Raw genomic sequence first — 16,265 nt, forward strand, 5'->3', positions numbered from 1 at the left:
GACGTTCCATTGTGGCAGATATAGGATCACTAAATGAGAAAGTTTCAGATTTGGTTGATAGTTTTTTGCAACCCATTGTGGCAAATCTGTATGGTTATCTAAAAGATACTACCTCATTCATTTAACAAATAGAGGACATACAATGGCACGATACCTACAGATTTGTCACAATAGATGTCTCATCATTGTACACTTCAATTCCACATACAGAAGGCTTGAGAGCACTTGATCACTTTTTGAATTTACAGTCACAATATGACACTTGCACCACCCAATTTTTGTATACTATGGTGGAATATTTACTTACTCACAATTTTTTTTCTTTTTGACAATCGTTACTATCTCCAAAAGTGTGGCACAGCCATGGGTGCCAAATTCGCACCGTCCTATGCTTATCTCTATATTGGATTCTGGGAAATGTGCCACGTTTTTGGAGATAGTAACTCATACAAAAACAACATCAAATACTATGGGCAATATATCGATAATTTGGTACTTGTGTGGGAAGGAGATGAGCAGTCCATCCACCAGTTTCATCGAAACATCAACTAACAATTTAAACCTCTCCTTCAAATTGGAACATAACACATCAAGCATAAATCTTCTTGACATCACTGTTAAATCCACTTCATCTTCTGTTGAAGTTAAACTTTTTCGTAAAGCCACAGCTGGCAAACACCATATTACACTCCACATCTTGTCACCCACAGCACAAAATCAAATCCATACCATATGGTCATTTCATTTGCACTAAAAGGAACTGTTCAAGAGATAGTTCATATCAAAAACATTTAACTGAAACCCAACAAAAGGTTACAAGCAAGAGGTTATGATACTCAACTATTGGAACAATCCGCACAAAAGGCCAATCTAAAAATGAGAAATTAGCTTTTAAATCAGAAAATGAATACCAGACAATTTGGTGACAGAAAACCTAATTTTATCAACACTTATAGTCATGATTATTCCAAGCTTTGTTGTTACAAATGCCACGGTAATGTTTGCAAAACATGTACACATATCAAGACAGGTAACAGATTTACCTCATCTGTTACAGCCACTGAAAATGACATCATACATAACATCAATTGCAATACAATGCATGTTATATATCTGCTAACATGCAAAGGACGCAACAAACAATATGTTGGGCGCACAAATTGTGCCCTCAGGGACAGCAAAAACCCAGAAAGTAATACACCCATAGCAAAACACTTTCGATATGGATATGTCTAGAGATGTATTGCTACAAGGGATAGACCACATACCCAAACACAAAAGAGGAGGAGATAGGGAGCGCCTCTTAGATCAAAGGGAAGTAATGTGGATCTTCAAATTGCAATGTAAACACACATGAATGTAAATCCTTTCTATTGAATTACATTGATAATGGATATTTAATTTATTATGTCAAAAATGAAATGCATTTGAAAATCCATTCCCAATTACTATAATCTTTATGACTTAAGATTTCAATAGGTACACTGTTATACATGTTTAACTATCTAACAAATGTGAACTTGAAGCCTTAAAGTGAATGTAAACTTTGATGAAATAGTGCCCTGTTTTTAAAAATACTAATAAAAACAGGGGCCCTTTCATTCATCAAAAAATTGCAGCGGATTTTACAAATACCTTTTTTCTCCTGAAACGCCAGATCGCCGATCTCCTCGCCTGCTTCTTCCTGCTGTACTTACACAGCAATGACGAAACCGACTTCCTCCAATCACAGTGTAGCCTCACAAGATGGATGTTCCTGGGGAGGGAGCCATGATTGGAGGAAGCCGGTTTCGTCATTGCTGATGAAGTAAAGAGGACCTGCAGGCGGGGGATCGGCAGGAGAAGAAGGTAAATATTTGTAAAATCCGCTGCAATGTAAACTTTGATGAATGAAAGTGCCCCTGTTTTTAATAGTATTTTTAATAAACCAGGCACTTTTTCATCAAAGTTTACATTCACTTTAAATACTAATTTGTCAACATCAATTAATTACACCCAGGTGTTTCCAACACACATTAGGGCTTTAAATACTTGCAGGTTTGTGTTCTGATTCATGCCAGTGAACAAGGGCCAGAGGAGAGTCCGAAACATGTTTGGCTGTCAGTCCTAACCTGCACTTTTGGATCTTTTTCCATTGTTTTTCCATTTTACTATTGAAAGTACCTGCGATTTTCTGAGGTGGAGGTGCGGTGCAATCTATGGTTGGTATATATATATATATATATATATATATATATATATATATATATATATATATATATATATATATATAAAAATAAACAGAAACTGGTCCACAGAAAGCTACCCCTTGATAAAAAGAACACCCAGAATGGAACCAAGCGCTGCAACAAAGCTCTCTGCAAACTGTGTCAACACATTTGTGAATGCAGCACAGCTAATCACAAGAGCAAATCCTATAACATTAAAGGGGTATATTCATGTATATCTGCAAATGTGGTATACATGATACATTGCACTGCATGTGAAGTGGGATGTTATATTGGAGAAACAAGCCAAAAACTGCACCTTTGGATGAATTTTCAAAAAATACTGTATCCCTGTTGGTCACTATTTCACCCAACCTGACCACTCCATCCAAAACATCAAAATCAAGATTCTCAGAGGCAACTTCAAAAACACCATGGAAAGAAAAACCTTTGAAATCAAATTGATAATGCACTTCAACTTGCTAAATTCTGGACTAAATGTGGACTCTGGTTTCTTAACCCATTATCAAAAATTTGTGTAATGTACTTTCATATACTGTAGTCAATTACATTGTATATTCCACACTCTCTATGCATAGGTACACAGGTAAGCCTATGTCCACACTTTTGTCATTATTATTATTCTTTCTTTCCTTTTTTGACTATCTTATATTCCCCTGTATACCTAATTTCCCATCTTTATTCATATGGATTCTATGTTGATATATAACTTTATGTCAGTATATGCTGTGTGTATTACCATATTTTTTCCCCCTGCCTCTAATCTTTTACTGACACTATCTGCCGGTCTCCTAAACCCCCATCATAATTTTTACAACACCCCTCCTCCCCCTGCATTCAGACCTCTGTAACACTTTGTCTTTTTAGCCTGTGTTTTAAGATATAATCTGTAAATTCCATCAAATTGGTCAGTATTGCTTCAGACTTGAAAAAGGAAGACACTCTTCCGAAGGCTTGTAATCTTATAAATGTATAGTTCAATAAAAAAGTATCATTGCTCAATGCAATACTCTTGTTATTTTGATATCTAAATCTCTGGACTAACAAGGCTACTCCAACCAACTTATATATACACATATATATATATATATATATACACACACACACACATATATATTTATACACACACACACACACACATATATATATATATATAACATAACAGGAATAACAGACATAACAGGAAGAAGGGTTATCTAGTGAAACTTTGTGGCAGAAGTCATATCTTATTGTTACTAGTAGACTGTGAGGTGTAATAAAAACTTTTTTATTTTTACTGACGCCAAAAGGAATTTCTGATAAAACATCCTATAATATAAAAGGCTAAGTGTGTTTGTCCGAAGCTGTCATGCGCAGTAGAGACAGCACGAGGACAAACACACCTGGCCTTTGAGTCCCTAGCTGATCTGCGTCAGAAGTGGGCGTGGCTGAGCGAAGGCGTGGCCGCACGTGAATGGACATGAAGGGGGCGTGGCCGGGTGCGGTCGCACAATAGAGAGGGGGGGGAGAGAGGAGGGGGGGAGAGAGAAGGGGGAGAGAGAGAAGGGGAGAGAGAGAGGGGGAGAGAGAGAAGGGGGGGAGAAGGGGGGGAGAGAGAAGGGGGGGAGAGAGAGAAGGGGGGAAGAGAGAGAAGGGGGGGAGAGAGAAGAAGGGGGGGAGAGAGAGAAGGGGGGAGAGAGAGAAGGGGGGGAGAGAGAGAAGGGGGGGAGAGAGGAGGGGGGAGAGAGAGAGAGAGAGGAGGGGGGAGAGAGAGGAGGGGGGAGAGAGGAGGGGGGAGAGAGAGGAGGGGGGAGAGAGGAGGGGGGAGAGAGGAGGGGGGAGAGAGAGGAGGGGGGAGAGAGAGAGGAGGGGGGAGAGAGAGAGGAGGGGGGAGAGAGAGAGGAGGGGGGAGAGAGAGAGGAGGGGGGAGAGAGAGAGAAGGGGGGAGAGAGAGAGAAGGGGGGGGAGAGAGAGAGGAGGGGGGAGAGAGAGGAGGAGAGAGAGAGAGAGAGAGAGAGAGAGGAGGGGGGAGAGAGAGAGGAGGGGGAGAGAGAGGAGGGGGGGAGAGAGAGAGGAGGGGGGAGAGAGAGGAGGGTGGAGAGAGAGGAGGGAGAGAAAGAGAGGGGGAGAGAGAGCGCAAAAGAGAGGGGGAGAGAGAGCGCAAAAGAGAGGGGGAGAGAGAGCGCAAAAGAGAGGGGGAGAGAGAGCGCAAAAGAGAGGGGGAGAGATAGCGCAAAAGAGAGGGGGGGAGAGAGAGCAAAAGAGAGGGGGGAGAGAGAGCAAAAGAGAGGGGGGAGAGAGAGCAAAAGAGAGGGGGGAGAGAGCGCAAAAGAGAGGGGGGAGAGAGCGCAAAAGAGAGGGGGGAGAGAGCGCAAAAGAGAGGGGGGAGAGAGCGCAAAAGAGAGGGGGGAGAGAGCGCAAAAGAGAGGGGCAGAGAGCGCAAAAGAGAGGGGGAGAGAGCGCAAAAGAGAGGGGGAGAGAGCGCAAAAGAGAGGGGGGAGAGAGCGCAAAAGAGAGGGGGAGAGAGAGCGCAAAAGAGGGGGGAGAGAGAGAGCGCAAAAGAGGGGGGAAAGACAGCGCAAAAGAGAGGGGGGAGAGAGCGCAAAAGAGAGGGGGGAGAGAGAGCGCAAAAGAGAGGGGGGAGAGAGAGCGCAAAAGAGAGGGGGGAGAGAGAGCGCAAAAGAGAGGGGGAGAGAGAGCGCAAAAGAGAGGGGGAGAGAGAGCGCAAAAGAGAAGGGGAGAGAGAGCGCAAAAGAGAAGGGGAGAGAGAGCGCAAAAGAGAGGGGAGAGAGCGCAAAAGAGAGGGGGGAGAGAGCGCAAAAGAGAGGGGGGAGAGAGCGCAAAAGAGAGGGGGGGGAGAGAGCGCAAAAGAGAGGGGGGAGAGAGCGCAAAAGAGAGGGGGGGAGAGAGCGCAAAAGAGAGGGGGGAGAGAGAGTGCAAAAGAGAAGGGAAAAAGAGAGAGAGAGGGGAGGGAGAGAGCGCAAAAGAGATGGGGAGAGATAGCGCAAAAGAGATGGAGGAGAGAGAGAGCGCAAAAGAGATGGAGGAGAGAGAGCGCAAAAGAGATGGAGGAGAGAGAGCGCAAAAGAGATGGAGGAGAGAGAGAGCGCAAAAGAGAGGGGGAGAGAGAGCGCAAAAGAGAGGGGGAGAGAGAGCGCAAAAGAGAGGGGGTAGAGAGAGAGAGCGCAAAAGAGAGGGGGGAAAAGAGAGAGTTCAAAAGAGAGGGGGAGAGAGAGAGCACAAAAGAGAGGGGGGAGAGAGAAAGAGCTCAAAAGAGAGGGGGAGAGTGAGCTCAAAAGAGAGGGGGAGCGAAAGAGAGTTCAAAAGAGAGGGGGAGAGAGAGAGAACTCAAAAGAGAGGGGGGAGAGAGAGAGAGAGCAAAAGAGAGGGGGGAAAGAGAGCGCAAAAGAGGGGGGGGGGAGAGAGAGCGCAAAAGAGAGGGGGGAGATAGAGAGAGGACAAACACACCTGGCCTTTGAGTCCCTAGCTGATCTGCGTCAGAAGTGGGCGTGGCTGAGCGGGGGCGTGGCCGGGCGTGAATGGCCGTGAAGGGGGCATGGCCGGGTGATAGAGAGGGGGCAGAGATAGAAGAGGGGGGAGAGAGAGAGAGAGGAGGGGGGGAGAGAGAGGGAGGAGGGGGGAGAGAGAGGGAGGAGGGGGGGGAGAGAGGGGAGGGGGGGAGAGAGAGAGGAGGGGGGGAGAGAGAGAGGAGGGGGGGAGAGAGAGAGGAGGGGGGGGGAGAGAGAGGAGGGGGGGAGAGAGGAGGAGGGGGGAGAGAGAGGAGGGGGGGAGAGAGAGGAGGGGGGGAGAGAGAGGGGGGGGAGAGAGAAGAGGGGGGGAGAGAGAGAGGAGGGGGGGAGAGAGAGGAGAGGGAGGAGAGAGAGCAAAAGAGAGGGGGGAGAGCGCAAAAGAGAGGGGGGATAGAGCGCAAAAGAGAGGGGGGAGAGAGAAAGAGCGCAAAAGAGGGGGGAGAGAGAGAGCGCAAAAGAGAGGGGGGAGAGAGAGCGCAAAAGAGAGGGGGGAGAGAGAGCGCAAAAGAGAGGGGGGAGAGAGAGCGCAAAAGAGAGGGGGGAGAGAGAGCGCAAAAGAGAGGGGGGAGAGAGAGCGCAAAAGAGAGGGGGAGAGAGAGCGCAAAAGAGGGGGGAGAGAGAGCACAAAAGAGGGGGGAGAGAGAGCACAAAAGAGGGGGGAGAGAGAGCACAAAAGAGGGGGGAGAGAGCGCAAAAGAGAGGGGGGAGAGAGCGCAAAAGAGAGGGGGGAGAGATAGCGCAAAAGAGAGGGGGAGAGAGAGCGCAAAAGAGAAGGGGAGAGAGAGCGCAAAAGAGAGGGGGAGAGAGAGCGCAAAAGAGAGGGGGGAGAGAGCGCAAAAGAGAGGGGGGGAGAGAGCGCAAAAGAGAGGGGGGAGAGAGAGTGCAAAAGAGAGGGAAGAGAGAGAGTGCAAAAGAGAAGGGAAAAAGAGAGAGAGAGGGGAGGGAGAGAGCGCAAAAGAGATGGGGAGAGATAGCGCAAAAGAGATGGAGGAGAGAGAGAGCGCAAAAGAGATGGAGGAGAGAGAGCGCAAAAGAGATGGAGGAGAGAGAGCGCAATAGAGATGGAGGAGAGAGAGAGCGCAAAAGAGAGGGGGAGAGAGAGCGCAAAAGAGAGGGGGGAGAGAGAGCGCAAAAGAGAGGGGGGAAGAGAGAGAGTTCAAAAGAGAGGGGGAGAGAGAGAGCACAAAAGAGAGGGGGGAGAGAGAAAGAGCTCAAAAGAGAGGGGGAGAGTGAGCTCAAAAGAGAGGGGGAGCGAAAGAGAGTTCAAAAGAGAGGGGGAGAGAGAGAGAACTCAAAAGAGAGGGGGGAGAGAGAGAGAGCAAAAGAGAGGGGGGAAAGAGAGCGCAAAAGAGAGGGGGGAGAGAGAGAGAGTGCAAAAGAGAGGGGGGAGATAGAGAGAGGACAAACACACCTGGCCTTTGAGTCCCTAGCTGATCTGCGTCAGAAGTGGGCGTGGCTGAGCGGGGGCGTGGCCGGGCGTGAATGGCCGTGAAGGGGGCATGGCCGGGTGATAGAGAGGGGGCAGAGATAGAGGAGGGGGGGGAGAGAGAGAGGAGGGGGGGAGAGAGAGAGAGAGGAGGGGGGGAGAGAGAGGGATTAGGGGAGAGAGAGAGGGAGGAGGGGGGAGAGAGAGGGAGGAGGGGGGGAGAGAGAGAGGAGGGGGGGAGAGAGGAGGGGGGAGAGAGGAGGGGGGGAGAGAGAGGAGGGGGGGGGAGAGAGAAGAGGGGGGGAGAGAGAGAGGAGGGGGGGAGAGAGAGGAGAGGGAGGAGAGAGAGCAAAAGAGAGGGGGGGAGAGCGCAAAAGAGAGGGGGGATAGAGCGCAAAAGAGAGGGGGGAGAGAGAAAGAGCGCAAAAGAGGGGGGAGAGAGAGAGAGAGCGCAAAAGAGAGGGGGAGAGAGAGCGCAAAAGAGAGGGGGGAGAGAGAGCGCAAAAGAGAGGGGGGAGAGAGAGCGCAAAAGAGAGGGGGGAGAGAGAGCGCAAAAGAGAGGGGGGAGAGAGAGCGCAAAAGAGAGGGGGGAGAGAGAGCGCAAAAGAGAGGGGGGAGAGAGAGCGCAAAAGAGAGGGGGGAGAGAGAGCACAAAAGAGGGGGGAGAGAGAGCACAAAAGAGGGGGGAGAGAGCGCAAAAGAGAGGGGGGAGAGAGAGCGCAAAAGAGAGGGGAGAGAGAGAGCGCAAAAGAGAGGGGAGAGAGGGGGGAGAGAGCGCAAGAGATGGAGGAGAGAGAGCGCGCAAAAGAGATGGAGGAGAGAGAGAGAGAGAGCGCAAAAGAGATGGAGGAGAGAGAGAGCGCAAAAGAGATGGAGGAGAGACAGAGCGCAAAAGAGAGGGGGAGAGAGAGAGCGCAAAAGAGAGGGGGGAGAGAGAGCAAAAGAGAGGGGGGAGAGCTCAAAAGAGAGGGGGGAGAGAGAGCTCAAAAGAGAGGGGGGGGAGAGAAAGAGCTCAAAAGAGGGGGGAGAGAGAGCTCAAAAGAGAGGGGGAGAGAGAGAGCAAAAGAGAGGGGGGAGAGAGAGAGCAAAAGAGAGGGGGGAGAGAGAGCAAAAGGGGAGGGAGAGAGAGCGCAAAAGAGAGGGGGAGAGCTCAAAAGAGAGGGGGAGAGAGCAAAAGAGAGGGGGGAGAGAGAGCAAAAGAGAGGGGGGAGAGAGAGAGAGAGAGAGGAAAAGAAAGGGGGAGAGAGAGCGCAAAAGAGAGGAGGAGGGAGAGAGCAAGGGGTGGGACTGCTGTACTGCAAAAAACGTGTGAACGGGCTTTAGGACTAGTAATTTCTAAACCGATGGCTTGGCACTGAAACTCTGAATTAATAAATTACTCACACATTTTTACGGTTTCCGTTTTTTGTGTACTGATTTTAATAGAAAGAATTTAAGATATATATATATATATATATATATATATATATATATATATATATATATCTACCCAGTCAGGCTTTTGTTACCTTAGTAACCAGTCCACAAGCACTTGCAACTTTTTCCTCTCCCATATCTCTGCATGCTGCTGGCAGTGAGACCACCAGCCTCTACCAGGACTGAAGGTTGATACTCTAAGAGGAGAAGGACATCACTATTTGGCCCTACTACTACCACTACGCCAGGACCACGGAAGTTTCACACTTACAAGAGGCGGCAACTTACCTCATATGATTGAGGTTTGTTCTAGTAAGTGCAATACCTACCAGATTTCCTGCTTATTATACATCTGATATATTGTTTCTATCAGATACACCTTGATGGACTGATTACTTATGGTTTTAACCATCTCTTGCTATCGCTTTTTATCCATGTGATATAACATTGTGAACATATATAACTAGACAGAGTTTCTTCACATATTTGTGTATTTTTACATCCACTTACACTATTTTATGCTATCTGACAACTAAATAGCTGTCTTATTATTAGTGAGGTCAGGGAATAGCCCCTTGAATAGCGCTGTTTTTCCTCTCTTTTCCTACTATATATATATATATATATATATATATATATATATATATATATATATATATATACACATATACACACACACACCTCGGCCAAACTCTAGAATAAATTGTAAACCCCTAATTTGTCATTTACTGTTAACTATACAGTGAGAGAGCATGGGGTTTCCTATAATCCTGATTCTCTACTCAGAAAATAGAGACAGCCGACTAACAAAGAAAAAGAAAAGAAAACGACTTTTTGAAGTTTTAACACTGGAGTTTCTAAATAGGATCGAATCAACCACTACTCATCTTATCAAGTACCACAGGTGAGCGGATATTATCGACTACCACTTTCAATTGAATACAGTTCTAACATATATATTTATCCTTTTTTCTACATGTATGCTGATTACCTCCTCTGGAAGCGCTGTTAAAAACCTACACTCTAGTCATTTCACAAAATCGTCTCACTGTGGTAAAAAGTGAGATCCCCTTAACAGCAGCATTTAGAGGTAGTTACATCTACACAAATACATAAATAGTTTAAGCTCACTTTTAGGCGCTATTTTTAACCCCCTCCACAGATATAAATAAATAGGGGGACACACACATATATACACATACATATATGTATATATGGGTGGAAATGTTTCCACTAGTCCAGGACAAGTAAGTAATTGCAGTACAAATATGGCTTTTTTGTATCCTCAGTTTATATACTGTACTCTCAATACAACACAGCTGTAATTCAAGGTCCAAGTAACGGAAAGGGCCAAAGCTAAGTGTTGTAAAGCAATTAGGAGAATGCAACCAAAACTATAATCATCAATTCTGGGAAATTATAGTGTGAGTAGATCTCTATTGTTTATTTCATACATTTAACAATAAGATGCAAATGATGAGTTCATATTACCAAGATTTTTTTTTTACATTCATATAAATAAATACACTTGAAAACTTTATTACCAGTTTTACTATCAAAACAATGCACAGGAATAAAATATCCACCTGGGAATGTTGAGGAAAATAAGACCTTCTATATTTGGTAGCTCCACTTCCTGCTGGTCCACCTGAAGCTTCAAATCTTTATGTAAATTCCTGTTGTGACTTAACTTCTGCAGCCCTGCTCTGACATAGACACCTTTATTGTGGAACCTGGAAGAGAAAAGTAGAACGTTCAAAACAAAGAAAAAGAGAAGAAACACTTGTAAAACGGTAACTCCAGTTTTATCTTCTAATCACAAAATGAAAGAACTTCATCAGATTCTCAGAGGACCTTTTTCAAACTTTATTCAGGAGAAAGTGATACTATTGTGTAACTACAGTTGTTCATCAAGGCTGGGTATACAGCTACTTAGCAGGACTTTACGGATTTGTTTTCTGCTGAGAAATGTGCATTCTCTTATACTATTCCTAACCTTGCTACACTTTCAAGCTGCCTAGAGCAGATCTGCACTAGTATGAGGGTATCCATGTTTTAAACAGAAATGGGAACCAAAAGGTGAGACACTGTGATGTTGTTTTGCATACCCTTACCCAGAACCCCCTGCTCTAGTTGAAATACAGTTAATGTAGGTATTCTGTGGAGAAACGTGCAGATTCGTTTTTACAAGGATCTGTTGTGTGTCCAACAAAGAAACTAGAAGGTACTCTCGGTGTAACCCTTATTAATATTTTATTGAGGTCTCATCAATTTTCTATTAATAAATGCAGTAGTTAAGTTTAGGAACAGTAACAATTTAATGCTTAAAGGACCACTAAAACGCAGTAGAGATGCATAATAAAACACAATGAAAAAGCAATTCAAATGAGTACTAGATTTCTATCTAACAAATTTTAAAAGTTAGATTTATTTTCCTTCCCACTGCATCATGTGACAGCCATAAGCCAATCACAAAATGCATTACATATATTCTGTGAATTTTGCAAATGCTCAGTAGGTGCTGGTACCTCAGAAAGTCTGTATATACAAAAGTTTCTGCACCTTTAGATAATGTAAATTAAAGGGACAGTCTAGTCAAAAAATAAACTTTCATGATTCAGATAGCGCATGCAATTTTAAACAACTTTCCAATTTACTTTTATCATCAATTTTGCTTTGTTACCTTGGTGGTATTTTTGAAAAGCTAAACGTAGGTAGTCTCAAACCGATTTCTAAACCGTTGAAAACCGCCTCTTAGCTCAGAGCATTTTGAAAGTTTTTCACAGTTAGACAGTACTAGTTCATGTGTGTCATATAGATAACATTGTGCTCACTCCCGTGGAGTTATTTAAGAGCCTGCACTGATTGGCTAAACTGCATGTCTGTCAAAAGCACTGAGATAAGGAGGCAGTCTGCAGAGACTTGGATACAGTACAAGGTAATCATAATCACAGAGGTAAAAAGTATATTAATATAACAGTGTTGGTTATGCAAAACTGGTGTAGACTGTCCCTTTAATTGGAAAGTTGTTTAAGATTGTGTGCTCAATTTGAAGCATGAAGTTTAATTTTGACATGAATGTCCATTTAAAAACATAATTTATGCTTACCTGATAAATTCCTTTCTCCTGTAGTGTAGTCAGTCCACGGGTCATCCATTACTTATGGGATTATATCTCCTCCCTAACAGGAAGTGCAAGAGGATCACCCAAGCAGAGCTGCTATATAGCTCCTCCCCTCTACGTCATACCCAGTCATTCGACCAAAACCAAACGAGAAAGGAGAAACTATAGGGTGCAGTGGTGACTGGAGTTTAATTTAAAATTTAGACCTGCCGTAAAAACAGGGCGGGCCGTGGACTGACTACACTACAGGAGAAAGGAATTTATCAGGTAAGCATAAATTATGTTTTCTCCTGTTAAGTGTAGTCAGTCCACGGGTCATCCATTACTTATGGGATACCAATACCAAAGCTAAAAGTACACGGATGACGGGAGGGACAGGCAGGACCTTTACACGGAAGGAACCACTGCCTGAAGAACCTTTCTCCCAAAAACAGCCTCCGAAGAAGCAAAAGTGTCAAATTTGTAAAATTTGGAAAAGGTGTGAAGTGAAGACCAAGTTGCAGCCTTGCAAATCTGTTCAACAGAGGCCTCAATTTTAAAGGCCCAAGTGGAAGCCACAGCTCTGGTAGAATGAGCTGTAATTCTTTCAGGAGGCTGCTGTCCAGCAGTCTCATAGGCTAAACGTATTATGCTACGAAGCCAGAAGGAGAGAGAGGTAGCCGAAGCCTTTTGACCTCTCCTCTGTCCCGAATAAACGACAAACAGGGAAGAAGTTTGTCGAAAATCCTTAGTTGCCTGTAAATAGAATTTCAGGGCCCGGACAACGTCCAGATTGTGCAGAAGTCGTTCCTTCTTTGAGGAAGGATTAGGGCACAATGAAGGAACAACAATCTCTTGATTGATATTCTTGTTAGTGACTACCTTAGGTAAGATCCCAGGTTTAGTACGCAGAACTACCTTGTCTGAATGAAAAATCAGATAAGGGGAATCACAATGTAAGGCTGATAACTCAGAGACTCTTCGAGCCGAGGAAATAGCCATTAGGAACAGAACTTTCCAAGATAACAGCTTGATATCAATGGAATGAAGGGGTTCAAACGGAACACCCTGTAAAACATTAAGAACTAAGTTTAAGCTCCATGGCGGAGCAACAGTTTTAAACACAGGCTTAATCCTGGCCAAAGCCTGACAAAAAGCCTGAACGTCTGGAACTTCTGACAGACGCTTGTGCAAAAGAATGGACAGAGCTGAGATCTGTCCCTTTAACGAACTAGCAGATAAACCCTTTTCTAAGCCTTCTTGTAGAAAAGACAATATCCTAGGAATCCTAACCTTACTCCATGAGTAACTCTTGGATTCGCACCAATGTAAGTATTTACGCCATATTTTATGGTAAATTTTCCTGGTAACAGGTTTCCTAGCCTGTATTAGGGTATCAATCACTGACTCCGAGAATCCACGTTTTGATAGAATCAAGCGTTCAATCTCCATGCAGTCAGCCTCAGAGAAATTAGATTTGGATGTTTGAAAGGACCCTGAACCAGAAGGTCCTGTCTCAGAGGCAGAGACCATGGTGGACAGGACGACATGTCCACTAGATCTGCATACCAGGTCCTGCGTGGCCACGCAGGCGCTATTAGAATCACCGATGCTCTCTCCTGCTTGATCCTGGCAATCAGACGAGGAAGTATCGGGAAGGGTGGAAACACATAAGCCATGTTGAAGACCCAAGGTGCTGTCAGAGCATCTATCAGAACCGCTTCCGGGTCCCTGGATCTTGATCCGTAACAAGGAAGCTTGGCGTTCTGGCGAGACGCCATGAGATCCAGATCTGGTTTGCCCCAACGCCGAAGCAGTTGTGCAAATACCTCCGTGTGAAGTTCCCACTCCCCCGGATGAAAAGTCTGGCGACTTAGGAAATCCGCCTCCCAGTTCTCCACGCCTGGGATGTGGATCGCTGACAGGTGGCAAGAGTGAGACTCTGCCCAGCGAATTATCTTTGAGACTTCCATCATCGCTAGGGAACTCCTTGTCCCTCCCTGATGGTTGATGTAAGCCACAGTCGTGATGTTGTCCGACTGTAACCTGATGAACCTCAGAGTTGCTAGCTGAGGCCAAGCCAGAAGAGCATTGAGAACTGCTCTCAATTCCAGAATGTTTATTGGAAGGAGACTCTCCTCCTGAGTCCATGATCCCTGAGCCTTCAGGGAATTCCAGACAGCGCCCCAACCTAGTAGGCTGGCGTCTGTTGTTACAATTGTCCAGTCTGGCCTGCTGAAGGGCATCCCCCTGGACAGATGTGGCAGAGAAAGCCACCATAGAAGAGAATCTCTGGTCTCTTGATCCAGATTCAGCATAGGGGACAAATCTGAGTAATCCCCATTCCACTGACTTAGCATGCACAATTGTAGTGGTCTGAGATGCAAGCGTGCAAAAGGTACTATGTCCATTGCCGCTACCATTAAGCCGATTACCTCCATGCATTGCGCCACTGACGGGTGTTGAATGGAATGAAGGACACGGCAAGCATTTAGAAGTTTTGTTAACCTGTCTTCTGTCAGGTAAATTTTCATTTCTACAGAATCTATAAGAGTCCCCAAGAAAGGAACTCTTGTGAGTGGCCTTAGAGAACTCTTTTCTACGTTCACCTTCCACCCATGCGACCTTAGAAATGCCAGAACCAACTCTGTATGAGACTGGGCAGTCTGGAAACTTGACGCTTGTATCAGAATGTCGTCTAGGTACGGAGCTACCGAAATTCCTCTCGGTCTTAGTACCGCCAGAAGAGAGCCCAGAACCTTTGTAAAGATTCTTGGAGCCGTGGCTAACCCGAAGGGAAGAGCTACAAACTGGTAATGCCTGTCTAGGAAGGCAAACCTTAGGTACCGATAATGATCCTTGTGAATCGGTATGTGGAGGTAGGCATCCTTTAAATCCACTGTGGTCATGTATTGACCCCTTTGGATCATAGGTAAGATTGTCCGAATAGTCTCCATTTTGAACGATGGAACTCTTAGGAATTTGTTTAGGATCTTTAAGTCCAAAATTGGTCTGAAGGTTCCCTCTTTTTTGGGAACCACAAACAGATTTGAGTAAAACCCTTGTCCGTGTTCCGACCGCGGAACTGGATGGATCACTCCCATTAGTAAAAGGTCTTGTACACAGCGTAGAAACGCTTCTCTCTTTAGCTGGTTTGCTGACAGCCTTGAAAGATGAAATCTCCCTTTTGGAGGAGAAGCTTTGAAGTCCAGAAGATATCACTGAGATATGATCTCTAAAGCCCAGGGATCCTGGACATCTCTTGCCCAAGCCTGGGCGAAGAGAGAAAGTCTGCCCCCCACTAGATCCGTTTCCGGATTGGGGGCCCTCACTTCATGCTGTCTTAGGGGCAGCAGCAGGCTTTCTGGCCTGCTTGCCCTTGTTCCAGGACTGGTTAGGTTTCCAGCCCTGTCTGTAGCGAGCAACAGTTCCTTCCTGCTTTGGAGCTGAGGAAGTTGATGCTGCTCCTGCCTTGAAGTTACGAAAGGCACGAAAATTAGACTGTCTAGCCCTTGGTTTGGCTCTGTCTTGAGGCAGGGCATGACCCTTATCTCCAGTAATGTCAGCGATAATTTCTTTCAAACCGGGCCCGAATAATGTCTGCCCTTTGAAAGGTATGTTAAGCAATTTAGATTTAGAGGTTACATCGGCTGACCAAGATTTAAGCCACAGTGCTCTGCGCGCTTGAATGGAGAATCCTGAATTCTTAGCCGTAAGTTTAATTAAGTGTACTACGGCATCGGAAATAAATGAATTGGCTAGCTTAAGTACTCTAAGCTTGTCTGTAATTTCATCCAATGTAACTGAGTTAATGGTCTCTTCCAGAGACTCAAACCAGAATGCCGCCGCAGCCGTGACAGGCGCAATGCATGTTTAAAGTAGCATCAATGCAATTAGTACACAAATTTATATTGGGCTCCACATTGGCCTTTAAACATATTGCACAAAGAGTTTCCTCTGTGTCAGACATGTTTAACAGACTAGCAATGAAACTAGCAAGCTTGGAAAAAACTTTTGAAATACATTTACAAGCAATATAAAAAACGTTACTGTGCCTTTAAGAAACACTAATAAACTGTCACAGTTGAATTACAATGAACCAAATTTGTTATAGCAACCAAATTTTCACAATAAATGCAATAAGTTAGCAAAGGATTGCACCCACCAGCAAATGGATGATTAACCCCTTAATACCCAAAAAACGGATAACAGAATATAAAACGTTTTATCACAGTCAAAAGCACAGTCTCACAGGTCTGCTGTGAGTGATTACCTCCCTCAAAACTAGTTTTGGAGACCCCTGGGCTCTCTAGAGACGTCCTGGATCATGGAGGAAGGAATAGGAAGACTGTGAGTGAATTCTTACTGCGCAAGAAAGCGCCAAAATAGGCCCCTCCCACTCATATTATAACAGTGGGGAAGCTCAGCAAACTGAATTTATTCATAAATAAACGACAGCCATGTGGAAAAATAATGCCCAAAAATTTTTTATCACCAAGTACCTCAGAGAAAAACGATTAACATGCCAGTAAAACGTTTTAAAATAAAATTATGAAATGATACTAATAAGCCTGCTGCTAGTC

General features: G+C 45.2%; 1 protein-coding gene across 1 annotated transcript in view; it reads right to left on the reverse strand.

Annotated features, from left to right (window-relative positions):
* The window catches only part of DGKQ (diacylglycerol kinase theta), a 539,130-nt gene that overhangs the window by 58,052 nt on the left and 464,813 nt on the right, over positions 1 to 16,265 (reverse strand). Inside the window, exon 20 of the mRNA XM_053702740.1 lies at positions 10,166 to 10,312. Within this exon, the coding sequence (XP_053558715.1) occupies positions 10,166 to 10,312 (147 nt within the window). The remainder of the gene's footprint in view (positions 1 to 10,165; positions 10,313 to 16,265) is intronic.

This window comes from Bombina bombina, chromosome 2, assembly GCF_027579735.1.
Source record: "Bombina bombina isolate aBomBom1 chromosome 2, aBomBom1.pri, whole genome shotgun sequence".
In the NCBI taxonomy this organism is placed as follows: domain Eukaryota; kingdom Metazoa; phylum Chordata; class Amphibia; order Anura; family Bombinatoridae; genus Bombina; species Bombina bombina.